Source organism: Lipotes vexillifer, unplaced genomic scaffold, assembly GCF_000442215.2.
Source record: "Lipotes vexillifer unplaced genomic scaffold, Lipotes_vexillifer_v1.1 scaffold838, whole genome shotgun sequence".
Lineage (NCBI taxonomy): Eukaryota > Metazoa > Chordata > Mammalia > Artiodactyla > Lipotidae > Lipotes > Lipotes vexillifer.
The window spans coordinates 1,272,738-1,293,909 of record NW_006769660.1 but is presented as its reverse complement, the minus strand read 5'-3'; the positions used below and the strand labels follow the sequence as shown (position 1 = coordinate 1,293,909).

The following is a 21,172-nucleotide window of genomic DNA, read 5'->3' as shown; positions in this document are numbered from 1 at the left end:
AAAATATATATATATATATATATATATATATATATATATATATATATATATATATATATATATATACATAGAGTGGAATACTTTTCAGCCATAAAAAAGGACATCCTGCCATTTGCAACAACCTGGATGACCTACAATGGGCATTATGCTAAGTGAAATAAGTCAGACAGAAAAAGACAAATACTGTATGATCTCACTTATAATGTGGCATCTAAAAACATACCCTAAAAAACTGAATTCACAGGGCTTCCCTGGTGGCGCAGTGGTTGAGAGTCCGCCTGCCAATGCAGGGGACACGGGTTCGTGCCCCGGTCCGGGAGGATCCCACATGCCACGGAGCGGCTGGGCCCGTGAACCATGGCCTCTGAGCCTGCGCGTCTGGAGCCTGTGCTCCGCAGTGGGAGAGGCCACAACAGTGAGAGGCCCGCATACCGCAAAACAAACAAACAAACAAACAAAAAACTGAATTCATAAATACAGAGAAAAGATTGGGGGTTGCCAGAGATGGGTGTGGAGGGTGGGTGAAATGTGGGAAAGAGGTCAACAGGCACAAACTTCCAGTTAGAAAATAATTAGTGGGAGTGTAATGTACAGCATGGTGACTACAGCTAATAATATTGAACAGGTGACCTGAACAACATGGCGGTTAGGTGCACCAACCCCCAACACAGTCGAAAATCCACCTATAACTTCACAGTTGACCCTCCATATCTGTAGTTCCACATCCACACATTAAACCAACGGCAGATCGGATAGTACTGCAGTACGTATTTATTGAAAAAAAAATCTGCATATAAGACCCCGTGACGCTCAAGGGTCAACTGGATTGTATATGTGAAAGCCGCTAAGAGCATAAATCTTCAACGTTCTCATCACAAGAAAAAAATATGTTAACTGTGTACTTATGCACGTTAACTAGACTTCTTGTGGTGATTATTTCATAATACATACACATATTGAAACAGTATGTTGTACATCTGAAACTAATATAATGTTCTGTGTCAATTTTATCTCAATAAACAAACATTAAAGGGAATTCTTCAGTCAGGAGGAAAATTACTCTAGACAGGATAGAAATGCAGTAAGGAAGGAATGAAGAACACTGGGAGAAATAATTGTGTGTGTATAAAAATACTGACTTTAAAAACAACAATAATGTTTGTCAAATTTAAATACAGAATTAAAATGCATTATAACAACAACACAACAAAGGGGAGAAAATGCATTCAAGAGTTTTAGATCCTTGCAATATAAGAAAATTGGTAAAGATAGCAATGTATATTTTGCTATGTGTATGTTGTAATATCTGAGGTAACCTCTAAAATAATAAAAAAAAAGTATACCTAAAAAGTTAATAGAAAGAAAAATATAACAAAAATTGTGATTAATTCAAATAAAGGCAGATGAAGAAAAAAACACAAATTACATGAGACAAATATAGAAAACATACAGCAAGATAACAGACATAAAACTAAATATATTGGGTGATGTCAGTGAAAATGGCAGTCAGAAGTTCCTAAAATTCTCCCCTCCATATAATAGCAACAAGAAAACCAACATAAAAAAACTGTCAGAAAAAAAGGCAAATATGTGAGGTGATGAATGTTAATTAATACAATTGTGGCAATCCTTTCACAATGTATAGGTATATCAAATCATCACACTGTACACTTTAAGTATGTAAAAATTTTGTCAATTATATCTCACTAAAACTAAAAGAAAAAAGAAAATAACGTTATATGTTCAGTGAAAATATGGTAACATCTTAATTTACTGTGTACATAAAAATGTTATTTTTTTCCAAATTATATTTAGAATGCTATCTTGTAGGTCAATTTTTTTATGATGATATACCTTTAATTCACAGCCACAATAAGGATCAGATACTCTAACTACATGACACTTTTGACTAAAAACAGTGCAAAATAAATTGCTAAAACTGCAAATATCTTAAATTGAAATGCATAAGAGAAAGGCATTTCTAAAACATTTTAAAATAGACATACTTATCCCAACCAAGAGTTCCTATCTCTTCAATAAGGCTTGAGTAGAACTGGGGAGGAGGAGGTAGTACATACAGCTCTTTTTTATTCTTTAAAGCAACTTCCTGTTTAAAAGAAAAAACTTGAATCAGATTCGGAATGCGTGTTACACAATGAATTATTAGTACCTGATTACGAAACACAATTCTGTAATCTTTGCGCCTAACTAAAGTATCCATGATTTTTATGGAAAATCCAGCTGAATGATTCCCCTTCTCATAAAAAAAGACATGAAAAGGGTAAAGGACTGTACTGAAGGTCATGTAAAACTGTCAATTATTATACCATACTAACTTAAGACTCTCATGTTCTCCTAGACTATTATGCCTATCAGAGATGAAAAAAATTCACACACACACACACACAAAACCTCCTCATTCTCAAGGCTTCACTATTTTTCTACTCCTGTTGATATAAAGAAACATGTACCTTTAAAGAAAAGCCTGAACTCTACGTATATTGCCTAGACTGATACATTTGCACACCTTTGTGAATCACATTCTTACAAAAACCCTTCATTATCACAATAAATATATACCTGTTAATTTCTTTCACTGACTTACATGCTGTATTACTCCCAGACCAGCTAAGTGTTTTGTCATCTATCTAGCTAGATCACAGCTCCTTTCCCTGCTAAGCCCACCTATGATATCTTCAAGATGGTTTATGTTCCCCCAAACAAAAATAAAACTGACATTTTTACAAGCAATACAAAATATCACTAGAGTTGCTGAGGCTGAAAATTACCAGTTATTTCAAAGGTGCTAACCTAGACAAATATCTTATTTGGAAAGTAAAAATAAATGTATCTATACAGATGTTCATATGGTCTGGATTATCAAAAGGTTATTATAAAAAGAAATAATAAAACCAGAAATTAATTAATAAAAACCAATAAAGAAATTAAAAACCAGATATAATAAATAACAAAACCAGATGGGAAGAAGTATAAAAATTATAAATACTTCTGGTAACCCTAATAATAAGTATAAATTTTTATTTAAGTATATATTTATTAGTCCTTATCCTTTTTTTATTTTTAAACAAGGATAGGAGACAATTAAATTGAGGGAAGACTAGAAAGAATAGAGTTTTACAAAACAGCGTTTCAAAATCAGGACTGTTTACTGAAACTAATTTAATAGAGTTCTAAATCTGCTTTAGGATAAAAACAAGCAAACAAACCAAACTGTGAAAGCAGGTTTGTAAAGCCCAGAATGTCAATGTGAATTAGAAGGGAAGCTCCCACAAGACAAAAAGTACACTGCTTTTTTATAAACTAAATACCTAATGCTGTATATAGATAGCCTGATGGTCCACAGAAATAAATTTGTACTATTAAGATTATCCTGTTACTAATACTACTACTAATAATGTCAATATTGTTCCTGGACTTATAGATGTAACAGCTATATAGTATTTATTTGCAAATTTTTTTAAATTCAAAAATATTAATTACTACTATTCACGTATACTGAAGGTTAAAAATAAACTTGGATAATAATAAAAATGTACTTTAATCTAGATATGACATTTGTAAACTCTGCCTTCTACCTTGCGTCAGACAAGTTATTCCTATTCTAGAGCTGTAACAGAGAAAAGGGCAAAGGCAGAGAAGCAAAGTGTTCTTTGTGGACAAGGAAGCAAAGGTACATAGTAGAAAGAACACAGGCTTTACAAACAGGTTTTAATTCCTAATTTTAAACATTTCCAAGTTTTGAGGCCTTAGGCACTCAGTGACTCAGCCATAAAAAAGGAATAAAATAATTTACCCTGTTGAGTTCTTTTAAAACAACTGTTCAGAGCTTCCCTGGTAGCGCAGTGGTTTAGAGTCCACCTGCCGATGCAGGGGATGCGGGTTCGTGCCCCGGTCCGGGAAGATCCCACATGCCGCAGAGCGGCTGGGCCCGTGAGCCATGGCCACTGAGCCTGTGCGTCCGGAGCCTGTGCTCCGCAACGGGAGAGGCCACAACAGTGAGAGGCCCGCGTACCGCAAAAAAACAACTGTTGATTTATCAGATATGTACAAGCTCCTACTATACACCTAGTTATTACTAGGAAACTCCATGAGAGATTTAACAAAATTTCCTGAAATAAGATCAACACCTACTGATTTCATTTGGGCAACATTCTCAATACTTTCACCAGTGATTATATCAAATGAACCCTATTACTAACAATATAACCCAATAAACTACAAATTCTTACATTTGTAGGTACAGTGCCATAAATGTGCAATAGTATCACCAACTCTGTCCACAATTTCTTTAGAAAGCTAAAGTATAGGATCTCATTTTACTCAGAAATGCAATAACAAATGTACTAAATAGAATACTGTGAATTGGAGATCAATCTCCAATTATTTTAAACTAATGAGCATTTCTTCAAAATTAAATGGCTGATAGAGCTTAAAGTTAGCTTCAGTAGTAACGAGCCACAGTATATACAGTTTTTACTCTGGTTCCCTTACTCCAGGGATCCCCAACCCCCAGGCCGTGGACTAGTCTGAGGCCTGTTAGGAACAGGGCCACACAGCAGGAGGTGATGCATAGCAGGAGGTGAGCGGCGGGGAAAGTGAGCAAGGCTTCATCTGCAGCTCCCCATGGCTCACGTTACCGCCTGAACCACCCCCCCACCCCCCCACCCCCCAGCTTCATGTAAAAATTGTCCTCCACAAGACCAGTCCCTGGTGCCAAAAAGGTTGGGGATCACTGCCTTCGTCCTATTTGTACAGGTTATGAAAATTATGATAAAAAGACAAAAGGAACTTTTCAAACTTTTGTTCAATGTCAAGGAGATGTAAACCAAAATACGCTTCACTTCTTCACCTTACATTTTTTAAGGTTATCCTGTTGTGGCCTTTGACAAAATTGATAATGAATGTTGATAATCCTTATTAACTAGGGTTCACAAATTTATTAGTCAAAATTTAAACTTTAGAATCTGATTTTTTTTATACTCTTTATTTTGATCCCAAACTTTTTACCAAAGCTCCACCTCAGTGGGTTGTTATGAGGATTAAAAAAAGGACTCAAGACAAATCTAGCAAGTAAATAAGCTCTGAATATGTGGCAGCTGCTCCTAACAATAAAAAAGCCTCAAAGAAGAACCACAAAGAAATATCAAACTGCTTTCAGTTGTTAGTAGCTATATATTGGTATTGTAATTTTGTAAAACAAATATAAAGAAATATTTTATAGATATGGGAAAAGTATAAGTAAAACATACAAGTAAAAACATAATAAAATGACTATATTAATATTCGAAATGAAAAATTTCAGATTTAAAAGAGATATAAGCATAAAGTCAAAGAAGTAAAATCCCTATGCCAAATTTGAAACGCTGCTATAGGAAGTAATTAAGAAACTTAAGAGACATATCAACTAAATATAATGTGTGGACTGTGTTTGCCTACTGATACAAACAAAGCAGCTATAAAGAATTAGCACTGACTTTATTGGGATTATAACAGCATATTTTAAAACAGACAAAAAAACACTTAAGTGTTAGACGTATAATCTGACATATTATGGAGAAATGGATACATCCAGGGTTTCTTTTAAAATGCTCCAGTCCCTTTCTCCTAAAAGAGTAGGGGAAGAAATATGACTGGCAAAACTTTGAAGTTAGGTCATGGGCCCATGGGTATTTCCTGTAGTCTTCCCTCTGCTGTTAATCAAGTATTTTATGTGTAGTTAACTGAATAATCAATTATCATATGTAACTGTATATATGGAATGAAGCCTAACAAATTTTTCAGAAATCTGTAGTTGTATACAAAATTATTTATACATTGTATTATATCTTTATGTGTGACTTTTTAACCTCTCCGTAGATGTGACATTCTCTAACAGACCAGAAGTACATTTTATTTCTTCACCACCTGTGTAAGACTAGTGTCAAGTGTGCCCAGTTTAGGATACAATCAAACTGGTTCTTACACATAGTTCTACTCCTACTCTTTTACTTTCAGAGAAGTACCATCTGCATTTATGCACAGAGTAAAATAAGACATTAATGACTGGGAGTTGAGAAGTTTTAAGTTTTAATCATTTGGTTTTTAAAGGAATTACAAAAACATTCAAGATTTACAGAATATGGTGACAGTGTTAGGAAACAAATTCTTACCAAAACCATCTTCAACTCCACTAAAAAGCTCATTAGATCAGGAGAGTGCTGCATTCTCTAGATCAAAACAACATTTCCAATTAATTTCATGTGTACAATGAATATTCCACGTGCTGAAATGGAAATAAAATCCAAGTCCATGTGAATATGGAAAAAAAAAGTATTAGCTATATCTACATCTTCAAAGTATAAGAATTAAAGTATTGGTCATCAACCCTATTACTCCTACCAATTTCATTCTGAAAGAGTAATTAAAGCCCTCAAATCTATTTTGGTGAGATATACTGAATTATGTAAGAATGTCACTTAAAATCTCACACATTCCTCTATTTCTTCAGCACTGACTACTGTCAAGTTTAGCAATCTAGCAAACCACAGCACTATTTACCAAAAAAAAAAAGTATGAATGGAGTGTTAAGAGGCGCATAAAATATAAAAATCAGGAAATCTATACAATTCAAAGAGTCTAGTCAGAGCAATGAATTAACAACTAATCAATAAAACTGTCTATTTTAATTTTTTTCCTTTACCTTAATAAAGACTACCTATAATTGTTAATTTTGTCCTTTCACAACTAACCCATATTAATTCAAAAAGAGTCAATCTTTCAATGAGGTAGAACAGTTACAATAAAACGGCAAAAAGGAAATAACTTCTGATGTATAATGAATTAAAGTGTCATGGCTCCATTTCCTAGAAATCTTTGATTCTTAAAAGAAAATTATTATAGAATTAAAGAAAGCAAAAAAAATTCTCATTTAAAATTGCTTTCTTAGACAAATCTCTACATCATTTCTCTGCTTGAAATCAAAATGTTATTTTTGTTACTTTTTCTGAAGCACTGCACTACCACCACACAGTTCTGAAGTGGGTATGTAAATTGCTGTCTTTACATGAGAAAAATAATAATCGAAGATATTTCAACAATACATGAGACATATGATTCACATCTTAACACAGCTCTGTGTGGGCACATGTTTGTAGAACAAATCTTTGACTTTCCCTTCTTCTATACAATATCTCCCCTGTAGTTTACTAGAGAGGAATAATAAATTATACCAAAGTGTGCAAACTACAGCTCAGAGGCTAAATCCAGCCCAAGAGCTGTTTTTGTCAACAGAGTCCTAATGAAATGTAACCACACCTATTCATTTACCTCTTGTCGAGGCTGCTTTGGTGCTACAAGGGCACAGTAGAGTAGTTATGACAGAGATCTTAAGGGTCCACAAAACCTGAAAAATTTACTACCCAGTCCTTCACAGAAAAAAATTGCTGACCCCCCCCCAACCCATATTTACTAAAGTTAAAAATGATACAAGGAAAGAAGAGTAACATTCAACTGGACTTTGGAATAAAACAAAGACTGAAACTAATACTGGGTTCTACATGACCAACTGGAGGGCAGGTAGGAGATAAGTAATTGGAACTTTTTCTAGGAATTCTCTTGGCGAATTGGTGGAGAAAAACTGTTATAGAATTTATTATTATTCTTAGTCTTCATTAACAGTTTTTCTTCAAGCTATTTAGATATTTCATTAGATTCATTTCTTAAACTTTAGTATACAATATATTCTCAGTGGATGGGGAAGGGGTGGTGAAGAGAAAACAGAGAGAAATGATTTAAACATCCCCTTAAAAATCTGCTGTACTTATACTGCCAGCAGTGACAGCCTACATTCTACAAATCAAATAGTTTATTTCCTATATTTCTTTGTGGTTCAGTACTGCTTTAAGTGAGAGTAACTGTCATTGTCAGTTTCATAGATAATAACCTGCTTTAAGAGAGAAAGTATAGGAAATCAGGAAAAACACACAAATGAATAAAGGATTAAAAGAAAGGCAGTTCTACTTCCATTTATTTTCCTACAAGAGGCATTTCATTATTTTCAGTTCCCTCAGTAATTGATTAGAGAAACAAACAAAAATCTTTAAAGGAATTTTCAGGTAGAGGAACCTAAACATTAAGAAAAACTGAACTGGGATGGAGAGGTGGATGGTGGGTGAAGGATGTCAAAAGTACAAACTTACAGTTATAAAATTTTTAAAAAATAAAAAATAACGAAATAAATCCTGCCTATATCTCACCTATGCCGCCTTTACATCTACTCTCATTACATATGCATGCATGATCCTAAGTGATTTCCACTTCACTTTTTCTGTTGCTAATCTTGAACTACAATCGCATTTTTGCCACAGATATCCTTCAACTCCTAAATGGGTCCTGGGATTTTTTGGTACCGCCACTCTTCAGGTGGATAGGGTGTATGCATTTGAAGACCCTTAAAGTCTCAAGGATGGAAATAAAGTTTCGACACAAATGCTGGCTGGAGATGTGCTGAGGATTCTGAGACAGGAAACATTTTATATAAAATATGGATCCTTAAAATATTTGCTAGATAGAGGTGAAACCTACAGAATTCAGCAACTACTAAACCAGTTGTAACACTCTGCAAAATAGGTCTTTAAAATAGAGTATATTTAGTAACTTCTTACCCTCGCTTAAAACAAACCTTTTAAAGGACTTACCTGTTGCACTACATGATGATATCCATTAAGTATTGCTTTCAGCTGCCAACTACATAGTAATCTAAAATTTTAATGGAACAACATGGTTTATTCATTGTTCAGAATTAAAAGGAAAAACTTATTTGTATGCTAACTCAAACATGTACATACATAGAAAAGAATGACATAAAGATAATGCTGACAAGTTAATAAAATTTTTATCACGGGTACTGTTGAAAATCATGTCTTCCAAGTGTCGGTACTAATTTATTCAAAATATAAATAACTGCAATCAGCAAACAACATGCAAACAAAACAGTACTTTTAAAAAAAAAAAAATTTAACATATCCAAAGCAAAGTTTTCTTGAATTGGATTCTTCTCCAAGAGAGGTTAAATAAAAACAACAGTTTTGATCATAATATACAGAACTTGTATTTGCGAAAGCATATGTAGCAATCTATTCTTCTTTCAATTCCAGATTAAGGACATACTTTTAACTGTGTAAGTAGTGATAAGTTAATGTTCATCTATCTACTGGCTCACCTCAGTTGCACTCTCAATGTTACTAGGTAAGTAACTCTTCTAGGAATTCCTTTTACTTACCTAGAAGTAGAAAGCCCCTCAGAGTTTTCCCAACCATGATCTTTTCAAACCATCATGACCCTCCATTCTTGGTCTGCTAACCCTCATTTCCACTGCTATCTCCTATCACAGAGGCAGAGTAGTTCATTCAACAGCCCACGGGAAAGCCCTTCATCAAATGTGCTTTCCACCCCTTCCCACCAATTCAATCACATCAATTCACTAATTATCCCTTTACTGTGGTATCCTTAACTTATTTTCTGCTAGTTTTTTTTTCCTCTGTAATATTAACTTGTTCAAGCAAATCTTATTTTTTAAAGAAACCACATAATTATAACTCCTCCTTGACTACACACCCTTCTCTGGCCACTCCTGTTCTTCAAAGTAGTTTATACTGTTTACATTTCCTTTCTACCCACTTACCCACTCCCAAAAACCCCAATAACAGCTGGCTTCAACCACTACATGAAACCTATGCAATCTAACCTGATCCCTTTGCAACAGTCAGCACTGTTAACCATTCCCCTTCTAAGCCTCTCTTTCTTTGGCTTCAGAGACAACTGTTGAGGTTTTCCTGTTACTTCTCTGGTCAATCCTTTGTCTTCCTCCAAGGCCCTCTTTATTTACCAGTCCTTTAAACACTGCTATGCCCTCAAGATTCTGTCACTGGCTTTCTCTTCTCACTCTATCCACGCAGGCACTAGAAAGTCTATCCATACTCATGGCCCCAAATCCTATGCCTACTGTGACTTCTACATACGTCTCCAGTCCAAGTTTCATGCTCAAGTTCCACACCAAACCACTACTACCTACTCAAAATCTCCTCTTGATATTTAACATCTGATATGTCTTAAAACAACTCCTCTTCTACTTCTTTCATCTGTGATCTCTTCTCTAGCTTAGTGATCCGAGTTAGGAACTTGAAAAGAATCCTCCACTCCTCTTTCTGTCTTACCTGCCACTTCTAACCAGTCACAAAATCCTGTCAGTTCTACTGTAACTGTCTCTGGATTCTTCCTCCCTTCCTACCCTCAGATATTCTGGAGCAGAAAAGAGATTTTAGGCACTACCTAAATCCTAAATTTCTAATCTTGTCTCTTGACATACCTTGAAGGGCTGTCCATACCAACAGCCCATGTTGACACCTAATTTCTATCAGGACCGAACTGGGGGTCTTCCCACGACTGAACATACACATAATTAACATCAGTCAAAAGCTGGAAACAAAGTTTTCTAATTCTTTTGTATTCTCCAAATATTCTCACTTGTTGTTCACTGCTTTAACTAAAAAATAAATAAATTAGACAATGTGTTACCATTGAAAAACACTTCAACACCAGGGAAAATCATTTACAAAGCACACTGATTTGGAAAAATCAGAAATGCTTCTGGTTAACTGATTAATAAGCATTTTAGGCAGAACTCTGATGACTAGAATCAGCTTACACCAGATTAACAACTGCTCATCCCACCAAGATGCATGTACAGTATATAACAAAACACCACATCACCTTGCATTCCTCAGTTGTAAATCTTTGGGCAGCAATATTTTAAGATGGAAATCTCTTCCCTGTGGGAAACATTAAGAAGGTTCATTCAAAAAAGAAGGTTCATTTCATCTTTCACTTAAAGAGAAGTCAAACAGAATCACATAAAAAAGGCAACATTTTCCTTTATTTTCTAAAAGGTATCAACTTTATCCAAATACTTGCTAAAATATAAGCAACAGAATAGTGCATTCGAGGGAAAATAACTCAAAAATGTCTGTCAGAAACTTGGTGATTGTTGGGTAATCAAAACACTAAGAAAGGATTTTGTTTTTAAAGAAAAAGTTACTCACATAAATAAGAAATACTAAGAAATTGTTAATGTAGACATAAAGAAGAAATTTAAACATTATTTCTTAGGAAATAAAGAAAAAGGAAATTCCTTCAAATTGCTTTGAATACAGAAGAAAAAATCATAATGTAAAGTAATATATAATAATTATAGGCTTCATATTTGTAATTTTCCAGAGTTCAATAAAGAAAAAACATATTTAAATAATCTAAATATATAGACAGAAATATTTTCATAAATCAGAGTATGTTTAATTCTCCCACACTTGCAGAACTTTAATAAAACCCCTAAAATATTATTTTAATTTAAATATTCATTAACTATACATTTGAAAAGACCAAATTTTACTCAAGAATCTTTCCAAGGAAAGAAGGACAGTTCTCTGAGAAATATATTCAGTTTTACTTTCTTGAGAAAGTGAATGGGTAAGCAGCTTAAACTTTGTACCTTAAATAGGATAAGACACATGAAGTCTGAGCAAAGGTAAGCAGAAAAAGACAAACAGAAATATAATCTTTTACTCCAACAGTATAAAATGAAAAAGAGTAATAACATTCTTGAAAAACAATTACCACGAGAATTTTAGCAGTCTCCCTCAAAGCAGTTTCAAAAATAGAGGAAGACAATTAAATGTACCCCATAACCTTTACTTTCATGGTAATATTGCAGTTCTGACTTTCATTACATTCAAATGTCCTTTAAAAAAATGAAACAAAATGTACTACTGACCTTTTCAAAAGGTCAAGTAACAATAATTCACTATTTCATTAAAGCGCTAAAAGGTATTATGTAGTAACTTTAACCTAACTTTACAGACATCCCACACATAGGTGTAAGAACAATCTGGAATTCAAAATTTACATGAAAAATAGTAAAACTACTCTACTGATCTGTTATGTGAAAGAATAAAATTCCAAAGTCCCTTATTTGCAAAATCCAACCATTTTAAAAGGGCAAATGCCATGTCACATGCCATAATACTTTTCTGATTCAAGAAAATGCCCCAAATTATCTTTTTTTAGTTAAACCATAGAAAAAAATGTTAATTGCTCTCATGAAGCAGATTTTCCAGACTTACAGGGAACAAAAGTACTGACAGTTGCCTAAATCTGAATCTCTCTACATATCATTCCAAAAAACTATATACATCAAAATTAAGAACAAACAGAACCACAAAAATCCCATGTCTTCGGCAGAATCAGAAGTGAATACCATAAACTTCAAAATTACCTCTAAGAAGAAAAATTTAAACCACTTTCCAGTGTCTTCCACCCTGGGGCTCCAGTGGTTTCCACCCTGGGGCCCCCACATCAAGTCCTTTTAGAGAGCTAGGGGATTCAGAAAAAAAAAAAAAAATGCATGGAAGACAGAAGAGGGGACTGAACTATGTGCAAAAAATTATAATAAAGACTTCTGGTAAATCAGAGCACTAATTAAAGGGAGGGGACTTATTATCAACACAAAAGTCAAGGATAAGAAATGTAGGAGAAGAAGATGGTAAGAGAGCTATCCTTTGGAAACTGGGTGTTAGGAGGAAAAAGTACCAACTATGGTAGACTTAGGATCTTCTGTAACAAAATAAAAACACTCAACTCCTCCTTCGACACTACCAAAAAAACTCATCCATAAAGTAAACTGCACTTTGCAGACAAAAGAGGGTATTCTTGAATGAGGAATTTAATAAACTACTGCAATGGTTTCACAGACACAAAGATAATGTCTCCATCAATACTAAGCTACTGGGACTTCCCTGGTGGCACAGTGGTTAAGAATCCACCTGCCACTGCAGGGGACACGGGTTCAATCCTGGTCTGGGAAGATGCCACATGCCATGGAGCAACTAAGCCTGTGTGCCACAACTACTGAGCCTGCGCTCTAGAGCCCGCAAGCCACAATTACTGAGCCATGTGCCACAACTCCTGAAACAAAGATAAAAAGGAGTAGAGATTTCTCATACATAATAATGTAAGACAGCGAAGCAACATTGCTAAAGCACTAAAATAAAAACAGTCAACCTAGAACTTTATACCCAGTGAAAGTATCTTTCAAAAGGCCAAATCAACAATTTTTTGAGACAGAAAACAACTGAAAGAATTCATCACTAGCAGACATGCACTACAAGAAATGTTAAAGGAAGAACTTCAGGAAGAAAGTAAATGAAACAAGGTGAAAAATCTGGATATACAAGAGTATCAGAAACAGTAAATATACAGGTAAATAAAAAAAACTCTTTTCTTATTTTTTAAAATCTCTTTAAAGGATAACTGACTGTGCCAAAGCTGGAACAACTTGAGCAACAAATAAAGTAGTATTGGAATATAACTCAGAATGTAAAATATCCATACGTCCATACCGATATGATTGAATTAATGGAGAAATTAATCTCCCATACAGAAGAACTCCAGATAAATTAAGTTGACCCTTAAACAACATGGGTTTGAACTGTGCAGTTCCACTTATACATGGATTTTTTTTTTTTTTTTTTACAATAAATACATACTGTAGTACTATACGATCTGCAGTTGGCTGAATCCACAGATGCAGAACCATGGATACAGAGAGCGGACTGTAAAGTGATATGTCGATTTTCGAGCACATGAGGGTTGGCACCCCAACCCTTGCATTGTTCAAGGGTCATCTGTACACAGATACTCCACCTGAAAGAGGGGGAACATAATTCCCCACCCCTTAGTGAGGGCTGCGCATAGTGACTTCCTTCCAAAGGGTACAGTACAGAAAGGAGGGAAAAAGAGTAACTTCCCAGTAGAGAAACCTGACAAACCCAACTTCAGCCAAGTGATCAAGGTTAATATCAACAGTCATAAATCATATCGACAATGTGTACCCTTAATATGATGTGATGAAATGGTACTTAAACTCTGTGATGTTCCTCTCAAAAACACATAACCCCAGCCTATTCATGAGAAATACATCAGACAAATCCTAGTAGAGTAGTATCCTACAATATACTTGACTAGTATTCCTCAATGAAGCAGGTCATTTCATAATCATAAAGAAGTCAGAGTCATCAAAAACAAGGAAAGTCTAAGAAACCATGACAGCTAAGAGAAGCCTAAAGAGACATAATAACATGGTATCTTGGATGGGAACCCAGAACAGAAAAAAAGTTATTAGGTAAAAGCAAAGGAAACATGAATAAAGTACAGACCTGAGTTAATAATAATGTACCAATATTGGTTCATTCATTGTAACAATGTACCATACTAATATGTTAATAATAGGACAAACTGTGTTTGTGTGGGGAAGGAGATGGTACATGGGAACACTCCTTACCATCTGTTCAATTCTTCTGTAACTCTACACTGTTCTTAAAAAATAAAAGTCTATTAATTAAAAAAAAAAAAGCTAATCAGCTGCTTAAAAGAGAATTAATACTGTATTGGGAAGGTTATAAGATAAACAGAAATAAAATATATGGCAACAACAGCACAAAACCAGGAGATTAGAAATACAAGTAAATTACTGCAAGATTCTTACACCATAAGGGAAGAGGTATACTTGAAAGTAGATTATGATAAATTAAAGATGCATACTGTAAACCCTAGAGCAAACACCAGAAAAGAGAGACAAAATATAGCAACTACTTAAGGAAAAAAAAAAAAAAAATGTAATAAGCTGACAGAGGAGATAAAACAAAATTATAAAACTCAATTAATGTAAAATGCAGAAAATAGGGAAAATATAAAAAATAAATAAAAGAACACATGGAACACATACAAAACAAACAGCTAGATACTAGATTTAAGCCCAACCATATCAACAGTCACATTAAATGTAAAGGGTTAATTAAACAACCCCCAAGTAAAAAGCAATGATTACCAGATTGGATAAAAAAGCAAGGCCCAGGGGCTTCCCTGGTGGCGCAGTGCTTGGGGGTCCGCCTGCTGATGCGGGAGACGCGGGTTCGTGCCCCGTTTCGGGAGGATCCCGCATGCCGCGGAGCGGCTGGGCCCGTGGGCCATGGCCGCTGAGCCTGCGCGTCCGGAGCCTGTGCTCCGCAAATGGGAGAGGCCACAACAGTGAGAGGCCCGCATAACGCAAGGAAAAAAAAAAAAAGCAAGGCCCAGAAGAAATCCACTTTAAATATGAAGACACAAATAAGCATAAAATAAAGAATGGAAGAAGATAAACCATGCCACACTAATCAAAAAAAAAAGCTGGAGTCACTATATTAGTATCAAAAAATATAAATTCCAAGATTCCAAAGATTATTACCAAGGATAAAAAGGATCATTTCAGAATCATAAAGGAGTCAGTTCAGCAAGAGTGCTTACAATCCTAAAAGTTTATGTACCTAAAGAACTTCAAAATATATGAAGGAAGAACTGACAGAAATGAAAGCAGAAATTGAAAAAAAAAATTATAAAGTAGCCCCCCCCCTTATCCACAGTTTCACTTTCTGCAGTTTCAGTCACTTGTGGTCATCTGAAAATATTAGATGAAAAATTCCAGAAACAAACAATTTTTAAGTCGTAAATTGGGCATCGTTCTGAGTAGTATGATGGAATCTCACGCTGTTACACTCCATCCCACCCAGGATGTGAATCACTCTGTCCAGGGTATCGGCCTGTTAGTCACTTAATAGCTGTCTCGGTTATAAGATCCACTGTCCTACTATCTGAGTGCTTGTATTCAAGTAACCCTTCTTTTAGTTAATAATGACCCCAAAACGCGAGAGTAGTGACACTGGCAATTTAGATATTTTTTTACTGTGCCTAATTCATAAATTGAACTTTATCATAGGTATGAATATATAGGAAAAAACATAGTACATATAGGATTTGGTACTATCCACAGTTTCAGGCATCTACTGGGGCCTTGGAATAATATATCCCCTGCAGATAAAGGGGGACTAATGTAGGTGGAAATTTCAACACCCCCTTTCATTAACTGAACAAATAGACAGAAAATCAGTAAGTATATAGAAAACTTGAATAGTGTTATGAACCAATTTGACCTGACATTTATAGAACACTCTACCCAAGAGCAGCATAATATACATTCTTTTCAAGTACGCACAGAACATTTACCAAAATAGACCATACTCTAGGCCATAAAATAAGTTCCAATAAATTTAAAAGAATTCAAATCACACGAATTATACTGGGACTAAATTATAAATCAATATCAGAAAGATATCTGGAAAATCCTCAAATATTTAGAGACATATTGTTCTTCTAAGTAACCTATAGGTCAAAGAAGAAATTAATAAGTATTTTGAACTGTAAAAAAAAAAAAAAAGAAAAGAAAATATACCAAAATTTGTGTGATACAGCTCAAGCAATGTTTGAAAGAAAACATATAGCACTGAACATCTACATTATAAAAGAAAAAGGTCTCATTATCAATGACCTAATCTTCCACCCAAACAAATTAGGAAATTTAAGATCAGGAATCAATGAAACAGAAACAAAAATAATAGAGAAAAATCAATGAAATCAAAGTAGGTTCTCTGAAGAGATCCATAAACTTATAGGTCTCTATCCAGATGCATCAGGGAAAAAAAAGACACAAAATACCAATATGAGGAATGGGCACAGGAGATATCTATAAAATATATTCATAATTTCTTTGATACTTCTGCCTTTAAGTGTTGGTGCCTCATCTTCTGAATATGGACTGGATTTGAGACTTGCTTCTAATAAACGGCATAAAACAGAAGTAAATGTGTAACTTTAGAGGCTGGGGGAGAAAAAGCACTGTGCAGCTTTCTGCTTGATCTCTGTTTTATCACTTACTCAGGAAAAGCTAGCTGCCATGCTGTAATGACAGTCAAACAACACTATGGAGGTCCATGTGGTGAGAGGAACTGAGGACTCTTATCAGAAGTAAAAAACTGAGGCCTGAAGTCAATAGCTATGTGAATGAGCAATCCTGGCAGCAAATTTTCCAGCTCTAGTCTTGTCTTCAGATAATAGACATCCTGGCCAACAGCTTCACTGCAAGTTCAGGAGAAGCACTTATCCAGGATCATCCAGCTAAGTCACATCCAAATTCCTGATCCATAAAAAAGGTGAGATAATGAATGTTTGTTGTTTTAAGCCACTAAGGTGTGGAATACAGCAAAAGGTAACCAATATAGGGAGCATCATTACAGATCCTAAAGCCATTAAAAGGATAATAAGAGAATATTAAAAACAACTTTTAAACCAATAAATTCAAAATCTCAGATGAAATGAAAAGTCCTTGAAGGAAACAAACTACCAAAGCTCACTCAAGAGAAAAGAAAGAACCCGATAATAGAGAAAACACTTTTAATCGCACAGATCACTAACAAATAAATAAAATTTAAAATTAAAGGATCAATTAAGTTACAAAGAGTTGAAGTTTTACAAACATCACTGTCTAATCATGATGCAATAAAACTAGAAATAACAAAATTAAAATGAAAAAAGACCTTCCATGAGGAAAAATTTTAATCTTCTATTAAATAACTCCCAGGTGCAGGGGAACTACCAATTAAAATTAAGTTCTAAAAAATGATAATAAAACACTACATGCCAGTATCTACAGGACACTTTTAAAACAGTGTTGACAGGAAAATGCAAATTGTTAAAAACATATCAATAAAAATGTACTCTCACTGGTCAAATCTGGAACAATTTAAACATCAAATAGGGAAGTAAGGATTATAATCCATTAGATAAATTATTTTTAAAATCCATGAGCCTGATATAAATGGTAAAGGGAAAGCCACTCTTTATCACAGAATGCCAATTAACAAATATAGAAGAAATGACAGTTAGAAAATCATCATTGGCAAACATCAATTAACTGATTCAAACAAGAGTCAATGGCTGCTACAACAGGGTGGGGGAGGAGGGGGTTTGATGCCTCACAGTAGCTTCCTGTAAGTACTTAATAATTACAATAGGAAAATCTGGCAGATGCTACCTTAAACAGGTGATCAGAGATAACATCATCAATAATGATACCTGCTGACATCTTGCTCCCTAAAAAGGACACAATATTCTTTCTGTGGCTTATCTGTCAAAATTGCATAACCTGAATTTAATGATGAAGAAACTTCAGACAAATCTAAATTGAGGGCCATTCTACCTAATGACCAACATGTACTCAAAAAATGTCAAGTTCATGAAAAACAAAGAAAGACTAAGGAACTATTCCAGATTAAACAGACACGACAACTAAATGTAATGTGAGATTTTACATCAGATGGTTAGGGGCTGGGAAGGGGTATAAAAAATGTATAACTGCAACATTAACAAAATTTGAATTTGGACTCCATATTAGGTAATGGTATTATATGATGATTAAATTTCCTTATTTTGACAATTGTGGTTATGTATGGGTATGTCCTTGTTCTCATGAAATATACACTTAAGTATTCAGGAATAAAGGAACATTATGTCTGCAACTTAATCTGAAACTGTTCAAGGAAATAATGTGTGTACACATCCACCCACATACACAGACTCAGAATAATAAATCAAAAGGGGCAAATGTAAAATGGTGAACCCCCTTAAAGAGTATACTCAAATTCTTCCTACATCCTTGCTATTTTTCTATAAATTTGAAATTATATACAAGACACATTTTTAGACAAAACCAGCTCCACCAAAACAAAACAATGTTAAATAAAATCTTTAGGTTAGGATTTCAACAAGCTGCTTAAAGCAAGTACAAATGAGAATTGTAGCTATAGCCAGGATAAAATAATTTCATCTAATCTGAATTTTGATGGCTACACATATTTTCTAAGAGGCTTTAGCAGATACAGACATATAATACAAAATACTTCCCTTAAAATGCCTAAAATTAGGTATAACATGGTTCTGATAAAAATGGAACTTAGTAACATCTCTTCAATTTTTCTAAATGCTGTGAAAGTTTCCAACTCGGTAATTCAAGATCAATACTTCCAATTGGGGAAGGAAAACGTGGATTAACTTTATTCCAGAAGTAACAATGACGTTTAACCTCTACTTTCTGTGAGAGTCACAATGAATTTGAAAACAAATGTAGAAGTCCAAGTGTACGGTCTTTAACCTTTCCTTAGTGTATTAGGATTAGTCCTACACTTAATATTCTTAGGGGTAGGTAAAATTTTCATTTAACATGTGAATTTAATAATTCACTCAATATTTTTGAGAGATTACTATGTGTCTTGAGGAAACTTCAAAACACATGTTAATTCCTAGAATATGGCCCCTATTCTCAAAAAAGTATGTGCGCTGTTCAGGGAGAGGGCACAATGTTGAATGTAGCAAAGTCTATACTCAAAATTCTCACCTAAGGTAGCTTGATGCAGTGTAGAGGGGGAAAACCCAGGAGTGGAATCAGATAGCCTGAGTTTAAGGGAGTCCGTTGCGATCATGGACAAGTAACAATCTCTCCACTTTTCCATGCCTTGATTTACTCAACTATAAAACGAGAATGACTTTTTAAAAAAAATTTCTGCCTCCGAGGCCTGAGGATTAAGTGAGATATTGTACTTGGAAAGCGCTTTGTAAACTTCAAAGCCCTACACGTGTTTACTATGGGTAATAAACTCCACAAGAGAGGCCACTTGGAATCAGCAAAGGTAATTAATTCAGTTGTCAAGATTTCCTACAAAACATCGCCAACTGATGAGACCCGGCAACCAGGACTTGGCAGAGAGCCAAAATCAGGTTTTCCTCCGAAACGTTCTTTCTGCAGGAAACACGAATATAATGAGGGAGCGCAGACTCCCCTCTGAACGGCCTCCAACCTTCGTGGGGGTGGGGCATGTTAGAATAAAGACAAGCAAATAACTGACCAATTAAAACAAAAGTTCAAACGTGGACAGACACAGGAGCGAGGCAAAACTCCGCGAGTGGCGGGGACGAGGGGGCGTGGCCCTTCGCCCCGTCCTCTCCCCGCCCGGGCGCGTACGCGGGCCTCCCAGCGTCCTGTCCCGGGCAGCGACCCCGGCCCAGGCGTGGAGGCGACTGCCAGGAACGGGTTTCCAGAAACGGCCCACGATTCTCAAACTTCTAGTCTCCTAGGAGTCCTTACTGGCCGCCCCTCTCAATCCCCACAAACTCGAGCCCCTAACCCCTCCGGTCACAGACTTCAGGGCCGGGGCTGCGCCGCCAGGAGGAGGCTCTCCTAGCGAAAGAGCAACACCCGGGCGAGTACCTGAGCTGAAATGAATCCTTCATACACGGTTTTCGCCCGGTTCTGGGGTAGAAGCAGTGGAAACTGGCGCAGCAAGCTTGCTTCCGTCTCCGCCATGACTCTCGGTCCACGGAGACGCACCAGCGGCCGCCGGGCCCCGCACATGCGCAGTCCTGCCTGCGCCTAGGGCGCAGGGAGGCGGAAACCCGTGCCATTGGCGGGAAGAAACTTCGAGGCTTCCGCGGGCAGAAATGAAGGTCTGAGGCTACTCGGGACACCTGAGCTCAGGGTCAGCCAGAATAGATGCGGCTTGGCGGGAGGCAGCATTGGCGCCAACTGGAGGCAGGAGGGAAGCTTGTTTTTAGTTTCACAGGTCTGACCGAATAAGCTCGTACTAGCCTTGATTGTCCCAAGAACCCTTTTGGATATGTATATTAATCCAGACTCAAGTCAACACCAGACTTAGTTCTGCTGCAATGCACTCACAAATATCCAAGGCAAAACAGGAGGGAAAATTGCTGATAGACTTAATGAACCGAAGTTAATTTTTCTTTAACAGCACTTCCTGAACATATTTCTAACTGAGGAATGGTAATTATCCATTCCCTTTTACTGAGGGGTGGTTAAATAAGGACCTTAATATTTACTGCACAGTTACTTGATTCCAGTCATACTCAGTGCATTACATTTTTGAACCCAAGTATTTGCAAAACATCATTATAAGGGGCTGCAGGCTGTACAAAAATGAGTAAGACATACACCCCACCATTTTTATTGCCCTCAGAATGGGGTTAGACTTCTTGAAGATTCTTTAAGTTTGACAAGAATTATGAGTATTCTGGATGCTTAGGGAAAAACAAGAATGTTGCCTCAGTGGTTAAATATAAATTACAATAATGCAGGGCTTCCCTGGTGGCGCAGTGGTTGAGAGTCCGCCTGCCGATGCAGGGG

General features: G+C 35.8%; 1 protein-coding gene across 1 annotated transcript in view; it reads right to left on the bottom strand.

Moving 5' to 3' along the window:
• Positions 1 to 20,389, bottom strand: part of FANCL (FA complementation group L) — a 78,071-nt gene extending 57,682 nt beyond the window's left edge. Inside the window, exons 1-5 of the mRNA XM_007445725.1 lie at positions 20,243 to 20,389; positions 10,771 to 10,829; positions 8,697 to 8,757; positions 6,171 to 6,227; positions 2,007 to 2,107 (exon numbers count right to left, since the gene is read on the bottom strand). Of these exons, the coding sequence (XP_007445787.1) occupies positions 2,007 to 2,107; positions 6,171 to 6,227; positions 8,697 to 8,757; positions 10,771 to 10,829; positions 20,243 to 20,386 (422 nt within the window). The 5' untranslated portion in view covers positions 20,387 to 20,389. The remainder of the gene's footprint in view (positions 1 to 2,006; positions 2,108 to 6,170; positions 6,228 to 8,696; positions 8,758 to 10,770; positions 10,830 to 20,242) is intronic.
• Between the last annotated feature and the right edge of the window lie 783 nt (positions 20,390 to 21,172).